This window comes from Saccopteryx leptura, chromosome 4 (genome assembly GCF_036850995.1).
Source record: "Saccopteryx leptura isolate mSacLep1 chromosome 4, mSacLep1_pri_phased_curated, whole genome shotgun sequence".
In the NCBI taxonomy this organism is placed as follows: domain Eukaryota; kingdom Metazoa; phylum Chordata; class Mammalia; order Chiroptera; family Emballonuridae; genus Saccopteryx; species Saccopteryx leptura.
This window is the reverse complement of record NC_089506.1, coordinates 138807880-138829851: the sequence shown is the minus strand read 5'-3', so window position 1 is coordinate 138829851 and position 21972 is coordinate 138807880. Positions and strand designations below refer to the sequence as shown.

Below are 21972 nucleotides of genomic sequence, written 5' to 3'. Positions count from 1 at the left end.
ATCCTGGTCAGGGCACATGCAAGTCTGTCTCACTATCTTCTCTCCTCTCACTTAAAAAAGAAAAAAAAAGTAGTGATGTACATGTTTATTTTAGTCTGGCAATATTTAAAATATGCCCCAAAATGACATCCTTTACAATTGTTTAACTTTATGATAAAAAATAATTTTGGTTGACAACTTAAAAAGTAATGGAAATTTTTATTTTAGAGCAAACACTTAAAAAAAATCATTTAAGAATTACTGCCTTGAGGCAGCAACCTTTTCATCTTCCACCGGATCATTTCAGGAACTTAGGTAGAACTCTGAATTAAACTCCAATTAAAACTCAGGCTTTGTTTATTCTGTAAACACCTCAACAAAAACCATTTTTGTTCTTGTCTGGCATTTGGCATTTGGTCTTTCTTGTCCAGCTAGGATCCAAACATACAGAAATGAGTAATAGCGGGCAAAGATTATACAGTCTTGAATGACTCATTCAAGGACCTTTATAAACTTTCACTTTAGACTTGTTTTAGAAAAGAATCGTTGGTGAATTTTGGTTTGTTTAGCAAATGGGAATTGTAGCACAATGAAAAGACACAAATATCAGCACAAAAACCTCACTGAGGACCTTTTTCTTCAAAAACCATTTCACTGCATTTGTAATATTAGGAAACATAAAAAGAAACTCATTAAAACATGTTAAAGTCATCACCGAGTCTTTAACCACATGAAAATAGCAGTTTTGGCCTTTAAAATACATTTTCTCTTATAGATTCTTTTCTTGGCAGGCATTCACACAGAACTGATGCACAAAATCAACTCTAAACCTTTATGCGACCCAGCTTTGCGCAGTGGCAGTGTCGTAGCCAATGAGGTTTATCTGAGGCGCGATTATTGCTAATTATAAACCTTTATGCGACCTATTACATTGTTTATCTGTTCATTTTCAAACTCTATCATAACTTTATTTTATATGATTTATGACTTCTGAGCAATTAGCTCAAGGCTAATTCATTTCCTATTTCCTGCACAGGTTTGAAAGTTCAGTTAAGATTGGCAAAGGCCTATTTGTTATCACATTAAAATAGTGTACTCCTCCCTATACAATCTCTCTCTTACATCTTTGCCATTTCAGCTACCCTGAAAGACCACCTCTTCTTAAATAGCCACCTATGATAGAGGCACATCTTTCCCCCTGATATGTAATCTTGCCTTTAGACATGAATAGAGAGTTTTAATAGTGCAGGTCCCCTTAAACTTCTTGCTTTGTCCCAGTAATCTGGGTGATGGAACATCTCACAGTATTTATTATTTGTACTTACAGCAATAAAATTTGCTTGATGAAATTATTGACATCTAAAAGTGTGTCTGTATAAAAGTGATACAAATTCCCATATACTCTTTTAGGTCATTTCTGTTTAAAGTTCTGTGTAAAAGAATAACAGATCAGACATTAAAAAGACAAGTTGAGGCCCTGGCCAAGTAGCTCAGTTGTTTGGAGCTTTGCCCTGATATACCAAGGTTGTCGATTTGATCCCTGGCCAAGGCACAAACAAGAATCAACCAATGAATGCATAAATAAGTGGAATAACAAATCAATGTTTCTCTCTCTTTCTCTCCCTTTCTCTCTCAAAAATAAATAAAAATTTAAAAGGAGAAGCTCAACATGAAAACTCTTCTGAATCTATTCATGCCCAACTTCTCATATATCTTTGATACTCCAAGAAAGAAACCTGAATATAATTTTCAATTCACCTTTGCCCTTTATATCTTCTGTGTAACTGCAAAGCATATAATGGATTTCCAAGTTATTAATAAAGATAGTGAGTAGAATTGGCTGTACAATAAATCCCATGGATAGCATCTAGTATAAAAAATTTATGTGGGCAGAGATCTGTTTAGCTCAATTCCTTCCAAATCTCCAAATCTAGTACAGTGACTGACACATAGTAAGTACTTAATAAATAGTAAATGAACAAATGAAAGAATGAATGGATATCTGGATGGATAGGAACTTGATGTTCTTGACATCTTCTTATCATTATTTAGCTATGATTTCTAGCCAGTAAATTTGCCTCCTAAATGTATAATAATTGGGAACATAATATTTTATATATTTTTAGAGAATAACATGCAATTTCTAGAGATTACCTGCATCCACTACACACTAAGTATTAACCTTGGACAAATGATTTGAATTCTTTACATTGGATCCCTCATCAATCAGAGAGTAACAGAACCTCTCTCACAGGCTTACTGGGAGATGATGCACATAAAACACTCACCTGGTTCATAGGAAGCATTTAGTAAATCTGAGTTATCACTTTCCTATTGCATGTTTCATATTTGAGATTAATGCATAAGTAGGCCAATGTAAACATTATCAGAACTATTATCTCAATTTTTTCAGGAACACATATAATCACCTCTCTGTTGGCCACAAAATCTTTCATCTGAGCAGCTAGTATTCTGTGGTGGATTCAGAATGTAAAGATGATGGTGCACATTAGGATTTAAAGTTGTAAATAACCAGACCAGTCACAGTATAGTAAAAGAAGGACTTTAGGTTTCTTTGGTGAAACAAAAGCAGGTATAAAAGTTACAAAGATTTTAGATTTTTGTTCACAAAAAAACACAACCATTCACATTTTACACTATACATGGTATAATATAAATACAGGAATGTATTATGTGCATTGTTATGAAAGAGGAAAATCAACACGGTGTTGTTCTGTGCTCTGGAACACTTAGTGGTAGATTACAGTTAATGCAGCAACCAAGGGAACTAGCTCAAGGACACCATGAATGATTGTAGCTACTGTGGTTCCTTCTAAGCCAAAGGGGGGTTTATAAAAAAGAATCAATGTTGAGGCTGTTTTTTTGCTATCTGCATTTCATATGTTGTTGACTTTCCTCAAGGTCATTCTAACTAAAATTAGGGGAAAACTCCTAAATGCCTTCTTTCCATTTCAGATTCTTATTTAAACATTAAGTTAAGTGGATAATAATTCAAAGTCATCTTCGGCAGTAAGTTTATTCAAATAAAGGGAAAAAAACAAGTGGGAAGAAACAGAAAATATTTCAACACATACATCTAACTATTTCTATATATATGCTCCTTGCTTAGAATGGGCAAACACCAGTTGCTGAAAACTATACACTTTTCCACTTTTTTTCATAATAAACACTTGATGCATTCTATCCATCACATTATTTCATCAGGGACAAAGTACCTATGATTATATGGTTCCAAACTGTGTGAGCGGAGTACAAAGGCTAACACTGAAAATAACTAGCATACTATGTCAATTTTCAGGTTTGGGGAAAATAATATCCAATAAGTTAAATCAGTATGGCTTACTTCATTTATTTATGTATGCTTCACAGCTGCAGCATTCATACATGAACATTCAAAAATTTATAAAAGATTAAAATGGTTATATATACAAAATTTCTTGCTTTGAATACGTGTTGTTGTTTTAACAATCCCCCACCCTTCAGAGCTCTGGGTCTATATACATTTGAAATCTGTTGATTTGGAACCGTACAAGTTAGTATTATGAAAGCCATAAAAAGTAGATCTGGTTGAGTTAATAATTAGCACTTTGACCCCTAAAAAATGTTCCTGGTCATAGAAAAGTTCTCCATTCTGGCCTTTCTTGTGAGTGAAGAAAAAGAAATGCAGCAAAGGCAAGTTCCACAATGCATTCCATCAGGATCCTGTCCACCAGGCAGCAGCACTGTTTGGAATCCCACCACACCTGAGGCCGAGATGGCGCAGTGTGACCTATGAAACTGTGTTTGTTAGTTGTCCTGAAAAAGCCGTCCTCAGTCTTGCTCATAGTCAAAGGGCAAGTGAAACCATTTCCAGCCTAAACAAACTACCAAAAGCAGCCAAACCAATGATTAAAGACCTCTAAGGCGCCATAATCATCCTTAAATATGCCAGGACTCAATGTGACTTTTATTTTATATACAGGATTAAAATCAACATTAAATCATCTTATTTACATTGCCATTGGTGCTGAAATGGAGCTTTTTAAATAGTACAGTAGGCTGGTGTACTTTATGAAACAGTCTGCACTGGAGGCAAGTGGAAACTACAGGGCCCGGCTGCAAATGGTTACGCTCTTCCCTCCTCTCCTTTCATCTAGTTTGCTTTCTTTCTGAATGCCAATGCTTTCATTCAAAATGTTTTCAGAGCACAGCAACCCCAAAATGACTGGACAGTGGTTCCCAAAATCCAGACCAACTGATAATACTTCTCGAGGTGATAGGAAAGGCACAGGAAGTTAGGACTTTGGCTGAAATGATGAAAACACATGTTCGCCATTTTAGGGATCAGCGCCTCGACTCCTGCCACCTCCGGCTCCAACGGTGTTCATGCTTTGATGTATTTATTGAATTGTCCTTTGATGAGGAGGAATTTTTAAAGTATTTCTTAGAATAAGTCCTTTGGTATGCAGATGCTACATGGAAGGAAAGAAAGAGAGAAAGAAAGAAAACACAACAATATTACTTGCTCCATACCCTAAACTACCAGTACCGCAGCTGTAAAACGAAGGTGGCTAGTAGTTGTTATAGCACGGCTGTCCATTCTCTCTAAAGGACCACTTACGGTTCAGGCAGGTAATTTTAGGCAGAGCCCATCTTCCATTCCCTAGGCAACGGATAGTTGGAAGGTGGCGTTGAATGAAACCATCTTTGCAGTGATATCTTATCAAGGAGTTGATTTCATAACGAGGTTTCATCTTTCCAAAGGTCTTGGCATTTTCTACAACTGGGGGCTGGCCGCAAGCAACTAAAGAAAAGTAAATTAAGTTATTTCCAAATAATCTAAATATTTCTATCAATATGAGACTCTTTTTTTAATCTCTTTCACTCTTTGTATACCCAATCAGCCACTTCATCAAAAGCAATCACTTAGAATAAGCAAATTGAAAATTTTCAAGAAAAAAACTAAATATTGAGGCTCTGAGCCTTGTTTGAATCTCAGATTAAGTCATCTTGAATTGTGCTCTGTTAAAGAACTATTAGGTTAATGGTCATTTTTCTAAAGAAAAAAATCTCCAATGGAAGAGCACCTGTGTCATGTGGCCTGGTGGTGTTGTCTTCATCACTACCCAAAGCTCTACCTTACTTCCCACCTTCACTTGGAGCAATAATGAATTATGAGAATTAACTATTACTGTCACTTCCTGCAAAAACTTAAAATCCGTAATAACATCACAGTTTCAAAATATGGTTAAAACATGTCCAAAATATGGATAAAATATAAACTTTTAAGTATCAATAAATATCTCTGGTTCTATTTAAGTTTATTTACTCTTTTTTGTTCTTTGTCTTTCATATGGAGACAGGTAAAATCAGAACACAATATTCATGCTTGATTTTGTAATGACCTCTTGAGAAGAATATTGAAAGTAATCATGGAACATTTAAGTATAATTGTATATTTTCAATAAAAAATGCTAAGTATTAATAAATGTAGCAGTAGTGAATAAGAAAAAAGTAATAGAAGTAAAAGAAATCTTGCAGTTTTGAAATTGAAAAGGCTGGACATATTGATTTAACTGAATTTGAACTTACAGTTTTATCAAATATTGGTGTACTTGTTTTAAATCTAAAATTAACTTTTATCAAATGATGGTATTTTGTTATATATCTGGTATAAAATATAATTTAATTTAAATATAATCTTTCTAAATGGGATTTCCTATGCAATTCCTAAGAATTCTGACACCACAAGACCCACAACAAGAACATATTATATTCTCTCATAAAATAATGCAGCTCTTTAATGAGAAAATGATTACCAGAAACCTTGATATCAAGATGTTTGGATGTCAACATTCTAATATGAAAAGTTTACAAATATTCAATTTATTTACATATTCATAAGGCTGTTTGCAATCCCATTCTTTTGCAATGACAAATTTGGGTTTAACTTATGTATTTAGTTCCTCTCATTTATTTCTGCTAGATAAAACAGCTGGAGATGTACTGACCCATAGCAAACAAAGTTGTCATTAAGGAAACACAATCCAAGCATCTTTTTTTATTCATATAAGAATTGTCACTCATAGACATAACCTAAAAATAGATTATAAAGTTATACTACATATACCTAAAAATAAGAAATATTTGTGCATCTATTTGATCTTCACAAATTCCTAAAGCAGAGATTTCTATAATAAGATATCATTTTCAATTAATAAGCTACACAATGCATGCAGTTCAATGATAACCTCAATCTGGATACCTGTACTTCTTTCATTGTACTATTAAAAGTTTATACCACAGTCCAGATAAAACGAGACCAAACTGACATAAAAGGTTAAACATTATGAACTAGATAGTTCATTATACTTAATTCTGTGCTATGTTGACAAATTAAAAGTTGTCTTTATAATTGTGAGGCAAGCAATATACATATTTCTTCTAAAACTAGATATGTATAAAGACAAATACAGCTAAAATAGTTCAGTGAGTGTGGTATTGGCAAGGACAGGCAAATAGATCAGAAGTACATCCACACATAATATGCATGATATTTGACAGAACTGACATGATCAAGCAGTGAGCAAAAGTAGCTTTTTACTTGGACAACTGGGTATTTTTATGAAGAAAATGTACTTGTTTCCTTACCTCAGAGAATACATGGCAAATCAATTCTAGATGGTTTAAATATATAAATATAAAAGACAAAACTATAAAACACTTAGAAAACACAGCAGAATATCATTATGATTTTAGGGTAGTAAAGATTTCGTGAGCTAAAAAAAAATGGTTTAACTCATAAAGGAAAATGTAAAAAATTGAAGAACTATGTTCAACAAAAAATGACAGAGAGTAAGTGGAAAGACAGTCTACAAACTGAAAGAAGATATTTGCAAAATATCTCATTGTCAAGGGATTTTTTTTTCAGGATATAAATTAATATATAAAAGAAGAGCAATCAATTTTTAAAATAAAAGCAAAAGACATGAATAGAAACTGTACAAAATGAAAGCCATAACTGACCCATAGTGTATGAAACAATATCAAAGGAAAAGTATCCAAGAAAAATGCAAATTAAATCATAAGAGATAACATTTTATACCCACCAGATTGGCAAATTTTCAAAGTCCAAAAATATCAAGTGTTGGCGAAGATGTGGAGTAACAGGACCTTTCACACTTTGCTTGTGGGAGTACACAGGTACAACCACTTTGGAAAACAATTTGGCATTTTCTAGTAAATTTGATGGTACTTATATCCTATGACTCAGCACTTCACTCCTGAAAAAATACCCTATGGAAACTCAGAAACGTCTACCAGGAACAAGGTAAAAAATGTCCATAGAAACACTGTGTAGATTAGCAAAAAACACTTCATATAACCCAAATGTCCACTGACAAGAGAATTGATAAATAAAAGGTTATACAGTCACACAATGAAATACTATACAGCAGAAAAAAACAAAGAAATACAGCTACATGCATCAACATGGATAAATCTCACAAACATAATGCTGAACAAAAAAAGCAAGGTATAAAAAACATACAATATGATTTCACTATGTAAAGATTAAAAATGTTCAAAACTAAACAATTTGTTGTTCACAGATACAAACATCTGTGATAATACTAAAGAGAAAAGTAAGGAACTATGTCATTACCTACAGATGGAATTGGGAAGTAAATAAGTAAATAGATGGGACTGAAAGGAACCTACAGGATTCTCCAGAGAAATATGGATAGTATGCATTGAGATGTTCTTTTAAATATATATACATATATGTACCTGTTGTATATATTATAATCTTTGCTTACAGATATTTAACTGGAAATAGAACTACTTAGGTCTATATATATATATTTTTTTATATTCATTTTTAGAGAGGAGAGAGAGACAGAGAGGGAGAAGGGGAGGAGCTGGAAGCATCATCTCCCATATGTGCCTTGACCAGGCAAGCCCAGGGTTTCGAACCGGCAACCTCAGCATTTCCAGGTCAACGCTTTATCCACTGTGCTACCACAGGTCAGGCCTAGGTCTATATTTTTTAAGATATCTAAACAATCTGAAAGGAGAAATGAACATCTTTTATAAAAGTCAATAGACATTTATAAAGTTTATATAATTCCCGAAAGTACTGATTAACAAAGATTAAACAATCCGGCTCTGGCCGGATGGCTCAGTGGTAGAGCATCAGACCAGCACATGGATGTCTCGGTTTGATTTCCAGTCAGGGCACACAGGAGAAGCAACCATCTGCTTCTCTACCCCTCTCCCTTCTCTCTTTTCACCTCCCACAGCAATGGCTTGGTTGGAGCAAGTTGGCCCCGGGCACTGAGGATGGCTCCATGGCCTCATCTCAGGTGCTAAAATAGCTCGATTGCTGAGCAAAGGAGCAACAGTCCCAGATGAGCGGAGCATCACCTAGTAGGGGGCTTGCCAGGTGGATCCTGGTCAGGGCACATGTGGGAGTCTGTCTCTCTGCTTCCCTGCTTCTCACTTAAGAAGAATTTAAAAAACTAAAAAAGAAAAAAGAATTAAATCTACATAAATAAACATAAGACAGTAGGGAGATAAAAATACAAGGATCAGGATCATTCTGTTTTGTTTTGTTTCGTTTTGTTTTCACTTAATGTGGTAGAGCCAACATTTTATAAATCTCTTTTCCCACTGGAAAATGTAAATTGTATTCCTGGTTTTGTGAATTCTTTTTTAGCTATAGGGCAGTGGTTCTCAACCTTGGGTAGGTTCCTTTCACAGGGATGGTTGGCAACTTCTGGAGACATTTTTAGTTGCCACAAAGCAGAGGAGAGGGAGTGGAATAGAGGAGAATGCTAGTGCTTAGAAAGCAGACATGATGCTAAACATTCTTCAACACCCAGGATAGCCCATCAGAACTAAGAATTACCTGGGCCAAAATGTCAACAGTGCTGGTGTTGAGAAACCCTGCTATAGGAAAGAATAACATAGAATATATAAGAATGTTTGGATCATGAAATGAAAAGCACGACTCCAAGCACCATTTGGAGATCTGAGAAAGCAAACATGACATTTGGTTAAAGACAAACAGTTCATTAAAGACTTCTTACATTAGAAACAGGAAAAACAAACACTTAATTTATTATTTTCACAAGTCTCATTACAGAAGTGCTGAAGTAATGCATGTGGTCAGGAAAGTGGCTCATGTAGAAAGGATATTCACAATGAATTCTACTCTAGATCAGAAAAAAGCAAAGTAGTCACAAATAATAGTTGCGTTTAGCTAAGCTTTGTATATCTTAGAGTTCTCGTTATTCTAACAGCATTTCTCATTATTGCTGTTCTCAAAAATATTTATAGAGTATGAATTTGTAGTTTTACTATTTTTATACTAAAAAATAAATGGATTTTATATGTTGAATTTGTACTTTGTACTCTTACTTAAGATGGGTAAAAGTCTATCTAGGTCTAGAGACTAAATATTCATGTTTGTTTGTGTTTTTTTGTATTTTTCTGAAGCTGGAAACGGGGAGGCAGTCAGACTCCCGCATGCACCCAACCTGGATCCACCCAGCACGCCCACCAGGGAGCGATGCTCTGCCCATCCGGGGCGTCGCTCTGTTGCGACCAGAGCCATTCTAGTTCCTGAGGCAGAGGGCATGGAGCCATCCCCAGCGCCCGGGGCCATCCTTGCTCCAATGGAGCTTCGGCTGTGGGAGGGAGAGAGAGAGACAGAGAGGAAGGAGAGGGGGAAGGGTGGAGAAGCAGATGGGCGCTTCTCCTGTGTGCCCTGGCCAGAAATCGAACCCGGGACTTCCGCACGCCAGGCCGGTGCTCTACCACTGAGCCAACCGGCCAGAGCCTAAATATCCATGTTTTAACGCCATTATTTATTGCAAACATGTTAAAAAATGTTTATGGAATTCCTATTTGTTTAAGGAAGAAGTCTATACAGCCTGCCTTAGAAATTCAAATATACTGGTTAATGATAAACATTTCTTGAAGGCATTCAATTATAGATGTCAGGATGGTTATTTTAGTCCATAGTGTACATGCATTACACTAAGCTTCTAAGGAAATGATTGAAAAGTTCAAAGCCTGCAGAGAGCAGGCAGTTAAAAGAAGGGAGAACTACATACAGAGGACCACAATGAACTGGAGGTGGACAGTAGTGTCGGGAGGACAGTAGTGTCGATTCCAGTCCTTCAACCACAGAGAAGTTGAACTGGGTCAAATGGTACAAGTCCTTTCTTTTATTATTAAGTAAAAAAAAACGAGAATATTTAATGATATATCCCAATTTTGAAATGTTGACAACCAATTTTTTTTAACGTTTTCCTCATGAAAATAAACCAGACTTTAAACCCTTGGGATGGCAGCTGCTGCTGCTGCCATTTTTTTGTTTTTATCCTAAGCACCTAAAATCTATGGTGATGCATTACTGAATGCAAACCTCTCCACTGATTTGCAAGAGTGAAAAATCCAGAGCAACAAGAGATGATGAACATGACATACCCAGCTTATATCTTAAAGAGTGAAGCTTAATCTTTCTGAGTTTACTTAATAATGAAAATGCAGATTAAGTGTAGATTATTAATGGGCTAATTATTACCTGTTCCTTTCTTGCAAGTATAGGTGAGATGGTAATTACAGGGAACATCATTCCACTGGCCGTTCTCATGCCAAATGATGACAACGCAGTCTTCTCCAGCAGAAAAGAAGCTGTCTGGCTGGTTGGGTCTCCAGTTCTCATATTGCTGCAAAAATGGAGGGAGACAATAACTACTTGATAGTCCAACAAAGAACAGCACATTCTAAGCATGACAGTGGCATTACATCACAATCAAATTAGGATGAACTAAATGGTTTACGTTTCACCATTGAGCTAAAATGATTTTGGTGGTAAAGAAAAAGACTTTTATGCCCTGAATGGATAATATATGTATCTCAAAATCTCTCTTCAACAAATATGTATTTTTTTCTTTGGCAATGAAATATAGCTAAGAAATTTTATTCTACATTCTAAATATATAATCAGTGTTCAATTTAAGAAATTAATCATGTCATTATTATTAACTATAACAGCATCAATGAAAGTAGAACAGGAAAAAAGATCCATAATCTCATCACTTTGATCTATTTGTTTTCCTCCAGTCCTCACGGGCACATATAATTTATACAGTTGTGATTATAGTACAATCAAATTTGTATTCTTTTGTTTTTCTATGTTACCTTATAAAGTACCTTTCTTTGCTTTATTTCATGTGATTTTTAATCTAAATTCATTTATCTGGTTAAAAAATTAAGATATTTGCCATATTTATTTTATTTTATGCATTTACCTGCTATACCTGTACACATCATTTTATATTCAACCTTCCTGAATTATTCTGTTTAGATGTGAGCTTATGTACACCATACAGTTGAGTTTTGCTTTATGATCTAACTTCTAGTTCTTTTTTTTTTTTTTGTACTTTTCTGAAGCTGGAAATGGGGAGGCAGTCAGACAGACTCCCGCATGCGCCCGACCGGGATCCACCCGGCACGCCACCAGGGAGCGATGCTCTGCCCATCCGGGGCATCGTTCTGTTGTGACCAGAGCCACTCTAGTGCCTGGGGCAGAGGCCATGGAGCCATCCCCAGCACCTGGGCCATCTTTTGCTCCAATGGAGCCTTGGCTGCGGGAGAGGAAGAGAGAGACAGAGAGGAAGGAGAGGAGGGGTGGAGAAGCAAATGGGCGCCTCTCCTGTGTGCCCTGGCCAGGAATCGAACCTGGGACTTCCGCACGCCAGGCCGACGCTCTACCACTGAGCCAACCGGCCAGGGCTTAGTTCTTTTCTTGTAATAGGAATATCTTTCACATTTATACATATTGATACAAAACATAAGCTTTTAAAAGTACACTGTATAACTTATTATAATATGTTTCAGGGTTGTTGTTTTTTTTGTATAATGTATGTTCAGATAATTGAAAAGGACTATACTGATTTAATGTTCTACTGGTTACCTTTACATCTCTATCTTTAGATAATATCTATTGATTCCCCACTCTGAGCAATGATATATAACTGGAAATACCTTTTGTCTTCTATCATCATAATACATGTCATTTATTCAGCACCTACAACCCTACAACGAATAAAGCCTTCTTCTAGGTAAGGTACTTGTTACATATTATCTCTTATTACAATCTAACAGAATTAGGAGTAATTTCAACATTATAGATTTTATGTACCCAGAACTCTGATTTACATTTATTTTTTTGTTACTTTAAAATACTGCCTTCATATCAACCAATAATTATATAATAAACAGAGACCTTATCCTTATTCATAAATAATAAACACCAATAAGATGAAAATATTATTGGACTATAAATGAGAATCCACTTTCCTAGTCTTGGGTTTCCTAACTAGAATGTGGTACTGGACCATTTTGTTTGTTTAATTTTTTTCTGGTCAACTTGAATATCACTTTCCCACTCTGCTTTGCCTACTGTGGTTTTACATCAGATTTAGCATTGACAATGTGATGTCGACAAGGTTCCTTCACGTGGGAGAAATAAAACTTCAAATTTAAGTAACAATGGCTCATATAACAATCTTTTCTGGGCATAAAGATCTATTAGTCTTTCTTTGAATAAAATTTAAAATAAGTCTGTGATTTGAAACAATAGGTAAGAGATTTTAATTGAGAAAGTTAAATCAGAGAAGAAAGAACTATATCTAAGAATTAAGGTAATTGTCCTCAATTCTTAGCATGAAAAAGTGGTCCTACTATTGACTCCTACTGCCACCATGGCTAAGTTTGTGTCTTTAAAAGTGTATAATAAATATACTACAGAATATCTATAGTTTTTTTTTCTTCTCAGAAAAAAAATATACGGCTTTTAAAACTTTCAAATATGATAAAAAGTTAAATCTTTCATGAAATAATTAGTAAGAAGCCTAAACTTTGAAAACCTCAGGATTAAGAGATCTACATTTCCTTCTATCTCTTTGCTTAGCTTGACTTTAAAGTTCTCCTCTGTCATGCCAAAATTAAAATAGGAGATTAGAGATCTTGGCTTTATTTATTTGTTGTTATTTTTGGGGGGTCGTTAAAGAGTGATAAAACTGCAAACAACCAAAAGAAGCTTAATAAAGTTTGTTGTTGTTGTTGTTTGCCAAAACACAGAATATTTGTTTATTTCTCTGTTGGAAAACCAAATTCAGAAATTAGAAGGATTTACATCAACTTTAGTGGACTGAATCGTGCCACTGAGTTGCCCCCAGATGGCCCGGGGCAGGAGCTCAGACCACACTCACCTAAGCACTTTGACTGGTAGATCTCCCTTAGACTAGGAACTGGGCTCTGCTCTGAACTGGGTTCTAATTATTTATTTTCCTTTGCTTTGCTTATTTTTTTCCTTATTATTTTTCACCCTCTACCCACCAAGGCTTTCCCTCCCTAATCTCCTTTAATAGATGACAAGGAAATGAAACAACAAAGCAGAGATACAAAAGTCATATTCAGTTTGTTGCTGATTATTAACTAACTTGTCTTTAACAGGTACATTAAGATAGTACAAAAATAGGCCCTGGCCGGTTGGCTCAGCAGTAGAGCGTCGGCCTGGCGTGCGGGGGACCCGGGTTTGATTCCCGGCAAGGGCACATAGGAGAAGTGCCCATTTGCTTCTCCACCCTCACCCCTTCCTTCCTCTCTGTCTCTCTCTTCCCCTCCCGCAGCAAGGCTCCATTGGAGCAAAGATGGCCTGGGCGCTGGGGATGGCTCCTTGGCCTCTGCCCCAGGCGCTAGAGTGGCTCTGGTCGTGGCAGAGCGAAGCCCCGGAGGGGCAGAGCATCGCCCCCTGGTGGGCAGAGCGTCGCCCCTGGTGGGTGTGCCGGGTGGATCCTGGTCGGGTGCATGCAGGAGTCTGTCTGACTGTCTCTCCCTGTTTCCAGCTTTGGAAAAATACAAAAAAAAAAAAAAAAAGATAGTACAAAAATAATAAATAAAACAACAACAACAAAAAATTTCTTAAAGATAACAAAAATCTACATTTAATACCTTTTATGGTCAAAGATTCCAGCACATATTTAATTTGGATTTTGGAGGGTAATACTTTTTAGCTTAGTTTTAACTAACCTCTTATAAGAAACAAGAAAATGTCCTCAAAGGTGGAAAATTTCCAACATCCCAATATTATTTGCAAACTGTACAATGCTCTCCCTTCCTTGTCCCTACTCACTCTTGTCCCTGCCTATCTCTCTTTCTTGCTTTATTTTTCTTCATAACACTTATTGTGTAACCTTCTATATGGTTTATTTATTTATTTTTATTTTTTTCTCCCTTTAGTAAAATGTAAACTCATCGAGCACAGGAATTTAGGGTTCTTTTATTTAATGTCATAATCTTGAAGTGAGGAACTATGCTGAACACACACTGGTATTGTTTAGTAAATAATTTGACATTTAGAAATAAGGAACCCAAAGTGTGTTATGTTCTCCCCTATGCACACCTACCCCTAATCGGAAATATGGCTTGCTGCTAACAAATGATAGATGAGATAAGCAACCACGGACACAGCCAGTGGAAGTAAATAACTTCTCTGGAATCCTGGTAGCATTACATATCAAAAGGCTCAAAAAGTTCTTATCCTTAGACCTCATAATTCCACTTCTAAAATTCCACCCTAAAGATAGTTACAGACACTACCTGATAGTCTAACAAAGAGCAGCACATTCTCTTTGCTCAAAAAAACCAGGAGATTCTTTATCGCTTCATATTCACTTTGAAATATCCCTTAGTTTTGTGAGCAGTGTATCTATACTAGCAGTACATGGGGAATAACCTATAGAGTGAACATATTTAATAAATTATAGTATAGCCAGACAAGTTAAATATTGTATAACTACTAAATAGCTTGTCTCTGAAGAATATATAAAGGAATGGGAAATACTAAAGTATTAAGTTAAAGTTAAAAAACAAAACACTAAAAGCTTACAAAGGACAAAATTTGACACATCCTCTCAGATGCAGGTGTGTGTGTGCAAGAGATCAAAAGGAAATGAAGTAAGATGTTAAAAGGTTAATATCTGAGTGATGAGACTGAAATTGTATTTTATTCTATGTGTTCTTACATACTTTCCAACTTTCCTAGATTGAGCATGAATTATTTCTCTAATCATTGAAAATAAACATTGTAAAAGGATCTATGAAGCTATAATAAAGGACACTCAGCTTTCTTAGCTAACCCCTTTTACATCTAACCTCAACAAATATCACTTCAAGTCATAGTCATTTGGCAGTCCTACATTTTGCAGCTGACTTTTTCTCTTGATCTGAACAGTAACCATTTCATTTTCACACTGAAATCAGATTCAGGTTCCATGCCACTGCAGTGATTCTCAGGGTGTGAGTTGCCTAGACCCAGATCTCCGGTAAAAGATTTAATTGTTTTTGGTAGGAATTACATCTGGCTTGCAACAGTGATTTAAAATGTGTGCTCTGTATTGTTGCTTGGCAGAGCTGTGGCTTAATGATGCAAGACCAAATTTTAGGTCTGTGGTTTTTACAAGAATGTCTGATACCCACAAGCATGTCACACTATTACCTCATATCTGATAGCTCCATTGTGCAGATTTATTTTGGCTAGGATGCTTTGATTCTGCTTCATGTTATTGCCAAACTGAGTTAGCAAAGGAAACTCCAGCTTTCTGAACAACTTTCTTTGTTTCTTCATAAATGCTTTACAGCCTTATTTAACATCACTTGCAGGGAGAAAGAGTATAAGAAAAATAAATCTTTGACTTTGGGTTTAAATAATGCTTTTTTTTCACTACAGTTAAATGTTGAGGAAGTGATCTCTCCTTAGGAAACCGATTCTGAGTTATAAGAATGTAATAGAGCCTCTTTTACCTACACAGTCGTTTCATACGTATTGAAACAAAGATTCTTGGACTAAGCAGAGAAAAATTCACCACTCTCATATGGATTTTTTCCTTTTCTGTTGAGATTATAAGCATTCATCCTCTCTGATCTAGCCTGGATCAACCTTCTTCTACGGCTGGATGGGCAAACTAAGAATTATTCCAAAAAGCTAGCATGACTTGGGAAAAATTCACGTGAACTCTGTTGAAAAAAATGGTGGTCAGACTTCCTACATGGTTTTCTGTGCCTCACAGACCTATGTTCTTCTCCCCAAATCTCAAACTCATGTTGCCTCTGACCCCAGACACCAGAATTAAATTAATATTACACTAGAAAAGGAGAACCTAAATTACTTGGCATTTCTATTTTCATCTGATGGCAGAGAAACTTATGACATAAGATTCAAATAGTTGATAGAGAAAAGCTAGCTAAAATGTAACATTTTCTACATATTCTAAAACAAATTTGCATTTTATTAAGAGGTAATTATTTTATGCCTAGCATCAAACTGCTTAACATTGTGTATTGTGATAAAATTACTTTATTTTTAGAGTTCCAATTAAATGACTACCACTTTCTACCTGTAAAAAACAAAAGTGGCAAACACAACAACCATTTTAATTAAATTGGATTTAGTAACTTTTCAGTTATTGTCTTTTTCTTCCCTTGACCCTTAACTGGGAAAAGTAGGTCAGCTACCAAAAATATAAAATGATTCACAACATCCCAACTAGAATCTGAGGGCTAAGTACAGTTTTCTCATGTGAAAATTCTCTCCACAAGCCAGAGAATCCATTTTGAACTAATCTAAGTGTTCAGGAGAAAAACAGAGCAGACTGAAGTTCTTCATCCAAAGCTATCAAACTTTATAAATGTTACTCCAAATAATCCATATTTTATTGTCACAATTGTATATCTGTCTCATATTAACATAAAAGTGAAGAATGACTCTAGGTGTTCCGGAGCTCACAGAACTTCCCTGTGGCCACATCCTTCCCTCTCACAGAGTGACCTCAGCTCCAAAGACTTCACAGTGATGCGACTCACATTTCTCAAGCAGAATGAATGAAGAGCTATTCTCTCCTTCTAGCCCTTCACAAGTCTCCAATTTGACTCAATGAACATACTTGAGGAGAGTTTGTGTAGTTACGGGTGGGGTCTCTGCTTTTGAGAATTATCAGTAAACTTCTGAAGTCAGACAGGGTTTATATCCTTTCAAGATGAATCTGATTATATAGTGTCTAGGAGCCCCAGCTGTCATTCAGACATGCCAAGCATCTTTCATCTTTAAAATACACACCACAAGGCCACAATCAATGGTCCTAAACTCTCAGCAGATAACTAACATCAAAAGCATGAACAAAGCATAGTGATGGTAAAAAGTAATGTAACTAATTGACCAATTCCTTACACAGAGAGAGAGAACTGTCTTTCCCATAAGGTTTAGAAAGCATTATTTCAAAAACATACAAGACTTAGAAATAAACCAGGAATTATTTTTTGCTTTGCTTTAAAAAGGGAGTTTGCTTGGGTTCAACTTTGAGTTCTGCTTTCAGTTAAAAAAAAACAAGAGTAAACCAGTATTAATCAGTTACCACAGATATAAGCAAATCTATTTATAAGGAAATATGCAAATAGCTGGGCCGTGAAAATGAAAAGCTGGAGCAAGGAAGATTCTTGAAGCATAGAATGGCAACATCCCTAAAGCAGTGCTTGCTTTTCCACATTAAGATTTTTAAGAAGGAAGAAAGATGGCAACCGAGTAGGCGAACATTCCTACGGCCACCTCCCAGGACCAAAGTGAATTATAACTTAATTTAAGAACAATCATCTTGAAAAACCAATTTTGGACTAAACTAAGAGGAGTCTATAACCAAAGATCACCGAAGAAGCACACTGAGACTGGTAGGAAGAACTGAAATGCGGAAAGGGCTGCCCCGCTCCCAGGAGTGAGCAGCAGCCCTGAAGGACTCTCACTGCAGGATGGGTTGCCCTGAGAGGTGTGAGTCCTCAGCCCCAGGTCTGGAGCCCCAGCCTAGAACCCAAGAGCCTAGAAGGGGCACCCAGACAGCATCTAGCTGTGAAAAGAGCCAAATTTCTGTTTGTGAGAAAGACACAGCTCTCAACACAGACTTCATTTTAAAGGGCCTGTGCAGAAAACCTCGTTCACAGCCACTTACCCGGGCTCTGGTGGGGGAGAGCTGACAGGACTGCAGTTGCGGGAGGGGAGTGTAAAGATGGAGGCCCAGGGAGAGACACCATAGGGGATGGCAACCAGAACCCCTGTGTTGAGTCATTCTCCAGTACTGCAGTCGCCATCTTTCTTAGGTGGAGCATCCCTTTTGTGCAGCATCAGCCTGGGGGAAAGCAGCTGCTCCACCCTCAGGGTCTCTCTTGCCCCAGTTATGGCGACAGGTCATTCTGAGAGGCCAGGAAGCAGAGGGCACGTCAGTGACTCAGTTTTCTGGTTGTTGGTCAAATAAGTTTGTAAATAGGATATATAGGTTTGCGCACTTATAGTTTGTATTGGGTGTGGGGGACATGCTGTAAGCAGGCAGGGTTGTTATACCATAAGGCCATGATGGTGAACCTTTTTATAAAAACTGCCCACTTTTGCAGTGCTGGTCAACCTGGTCCCTCCTGCCCACTAGTGGGCATTCCAGCTTTCATGGTGGGCCAATTGCAGCACCATTTGGTTGCTTCACTACCTCCCACAGGAGGAAGGGAGAGAGGCTTGGAGAATGAAGATTTAAAGTGTGGGTCCCTGTGAGTCTATTGTTGGATCTAGTTGAGGGGCTTAACCACCTTCAGGAAGGGCAGTCAGCCCCAGGAGAGGACTCTTTCAGTTATCCTCCCAGATAACAGGGTCTCAACAGCTGAAAGAACTTCTGCAGATGAGAGAGTTGGCTACACTTGGTCTAAACCCGCTGCTCATTTGTTGGGGAGAAATAAATTTGAGTATCCAGCAGTGGCTGAAGGATCAAGCTCTGAAGTATGGGCCATTTTCCTTGTACTGAGCTCCTGACCAAGAGACTCCTGAAGTAGGGGGCCTCACAAACATTGTATTCACAACCTCAGCTGCCCTAACCCACCAAGTGTGCAACCTGTAGAGGGGTTGGTTAGGTGAGGCCAATCTGAGCCCACACTACTGTCTTTCTACAGAAGACTCTATGGGAAGACCAGGCAAGAGGAAGAGGAGCAGCTGAAAAGTGGTAACAAATCTTACAGAGCTTGGGGCTTTTATGGAGCTGCTGTCATCTCTAGCAGGAGGAAGCTGATGCTTATACACAGGTTGGCCCCTCTCACAGTACCCAGAAACAAAAATGCAGACACAAACAGCAAAAAGAGCAATAGCTGCAGACTGATAGCCAACAGGGGGTTACAAACAACAGCTGACACCAACCCAAAAAGAACAAGAGCCAACACTACTAGTAGTGAGTGGCAGATAGCACCAACCCTAGAGTCAACTACCTACATAAGCAGCACACCCAAAGATGGAGTCTAGCAGGTACCAGACACTGTGGAGAATAAATACACCCACCAGAACAGACATTGCACAGTGTGTAATACACATGATCAAGGTTGACCCTTAGAGCCAGCCAGCCAGCCTGAAGGGATAACTGTACCCATGAAAGGACCAACTGCATCTAATACTCACATACAAGAGGGAAAATAGTAGCCTCATGAAGCATTCTTAGAACAAGGAAAGCATGTGACCTGGAGGACAGTACCACAGAGCCCATCCTCTTCATAAAAACCACACAAAAATTTCAAAGTCAGACAGTGCTACCTAATACATAGACAAAAAGAGCAAACAGAGAAATGCAACCCAAATTAATCAACAAGAGAAATCCCCAGAAAAAAATCTGAATGAGATGGAAGTAACCAAAACACCAGATGCAGAGTTTAGAACAATGATATTTAGAATGCGCAAGGATCTTTGAGAAACAATGGATGGACAAAATGAGCACCTAACTAAAGAGATAGCAAGCATCAAGAAAGACATTGAAATCATAAAAAAGAACGAGTCAAAAATGACAAATTCAATATTAAAAATGAAGACTGCGCCTGACCAGGTGGTGGCTCAGTGGATAGAGCATCGGACTGGGGTGCCAAGGACCCAGGTTTGAGACCCCGAGGTTGCCAGCTTGAACGCAGGCTCATCTGGTTTGAGCAAGAACCCACGAGCTTGAGCCCAAGGTCGCTGGCTCAAGGGATTGCTTGGTCTGCTGGAGGCCCAAGGCCAAGGCACATATGAGAAAGCAATCAATGAACAACTAAGGTGTCACAACGTGCAATGAAAAACTAATGATTGATGCTTCTCATCTCTCTCCGTTCCTGTCTGTCTGTCCTTGTCTATCCCTCTCTCCGACTCACTCTCTGTCTCCGTAAAAAATTAATTAATTAATTAATTGATTGAAAAAATGAAGACTGCACTAGAAGGAATTATTAATAGCAGGCTGGATGAAGCAGAGGATTGAATCAGCAATTTAGAAGACAAGATAAACTAAAGCACAGAAGGTCAAAAAGAAAAGAGGCTCAAAAAGTCTGAGGAAACTCTAAGAGAATTTTGTGACAACATAAAGAGATACAACCTCCACATTATAGGGGTTCCTGAAGGAAAAGAGAACAAACAAGGAATAGAGAACCTGTTTGAAGAAATTATACTTGAAAATTTTCCTAAATTGATGAAAGAAAAAGTCACCCAAGTTCAAGAGGAACAGAGAGTTCTATTAAAGAAGAATCCAAGGAGGTCTACAGCAAGACACATCATAATTAAAGGGTCAAAGTTAAGAGACAAAGAAAAAAACACAAAACCTGCAAGAGAAAAGCAGTTAATTACCTACAAAGGGTCCCCCATAAGAATGACATCTGACTTCTCAACGGAAACACTTGAGGCCAGAAGGAATTGGCAAGAAATATTCAAAGTGATGCAAAGCAAGAACCTAAAACCAAGACTTCTTTATCCAGCAAGGTTATAATTTAAAATTAAAGGAGAAATAAAAAGCTTCCCAGACAAAAGAACCCAAACACTCAAAGAATTCATTACAAACAAATCAGTACTGCAAGAAATGTTAAGGGGCCTGCTGTAAAAAGAGCAAAGAAAAAAAATTGAGCAAAAGAGGATTTTATATTTAACTAATAAAATGGCAATAAACAACTACATATCAATAATAACCTTAAATGTAAATAGATTAAATGCACCAAACAAAAGACATAGGGTAGTTGTGTGGGTAAGAAAACAGTTATCATATATATGCTGTCTACAAGAGACCCACCTCAGAACAAATAATACACATAAACTAAAAGTGAATGAATAAAAAAAAAGTATTTCACGCAAATAGAAATGAAAAAAAGTTGGGGTAGCAATACTTATATCTGACAAAATAAACTTTAAAACAAAGGCTATAGTAAGGAATAAAGAAGGTCACTACATAATAATAAAGGGAGCAATCCAACAGGAGGATATAACCATTATAAATATCTATGCACCTAATATAGGAGCACCTAAATATATAAAGAAGATTTTGATGGACATAAAGGGTGAGACCATCAGCAATAATATAATAATAGGGGATTTTAATACCCCACAAACATCAATGGATAGATCCTCCAGACAGAAAATTAACAAAGAAACAGCAGCCTTAATGATATACTACATCAACTGCATTTAATAGATACCTTCAGAACATTTCACCCCAAAGCAGCAGAATATACATTCTTTTCAAGGGCTCATGGTACATTCTCAAGGATAAAACACATGTTAGGGCACAAGATGAGTCTCAATAAATTTAAGAAGACTGAAATAACATCAAGCATCTTCTCTGATCACAATAGCATGAAACTAGAATTCAACTACAATAGAAAACCTGAAAAACATTCAAACACTTGGAGGCTAAATAAAATGTTATTAAATACCAAATGGGTTAACAACAAGATCAAGGAAGAAATTAAAAATTTCCTTGAAATAAATGAAAATGAACATACCACAACTCAAAATTTATGGGACATATCAAAAGCAGTTCTGAGAGGAAAGTTCATAGCATTATAGGCATACCTTAAGAAGCAAGAAAGAGTACAAATAAACAACTTAACTCTGCA

General features: G+C 36.9%; 1 protein-coding gene and 1 pseudogene across 4 annotated transcripts in view; one reads left to right on the top strand and one right to left on the bottom strand.

The window, feature by feature from the left end:
- The first annotated feature begins 822 nt into the window (after positions 1 to 822).
- Positions 823 to 981, top strand: LOC136404582 (U4 spliceosomal RNA; annotated as a pseudogene).
- Positions 982 to 2581: 1600 nt separating this feature from the next.
- The window catches only part of VCAN (versican), a 130361-nt gene continuing 110970 nt past the window's right edge, over positions 2582 to 21972 (bottom strand). For all 4 annotated transcript variants that reach the window (XM_066381789.1, XM_066381786.1, XM_066381785.1 and 1 more), the window contains 3 exons: positions 10571 to 10715; positions 4601 to 4783; positions 2582 to 4451 (listed from right to left, as the gene is read on the bottom strand). In XM_066381789.1, the coding sequence (XP_066237886.1) occupies positions 4324 to 4451; positions 4601 to 4783; positions 10571 to 10715 (456 nt within the window). In that variant the 3' untranslated portion in view covers positions 2582 to 4323. The remainder of the gene's footprint in view (positions 4452 to 4600; positions 4784 to 10570; positions 10716 to 21972) is intronic.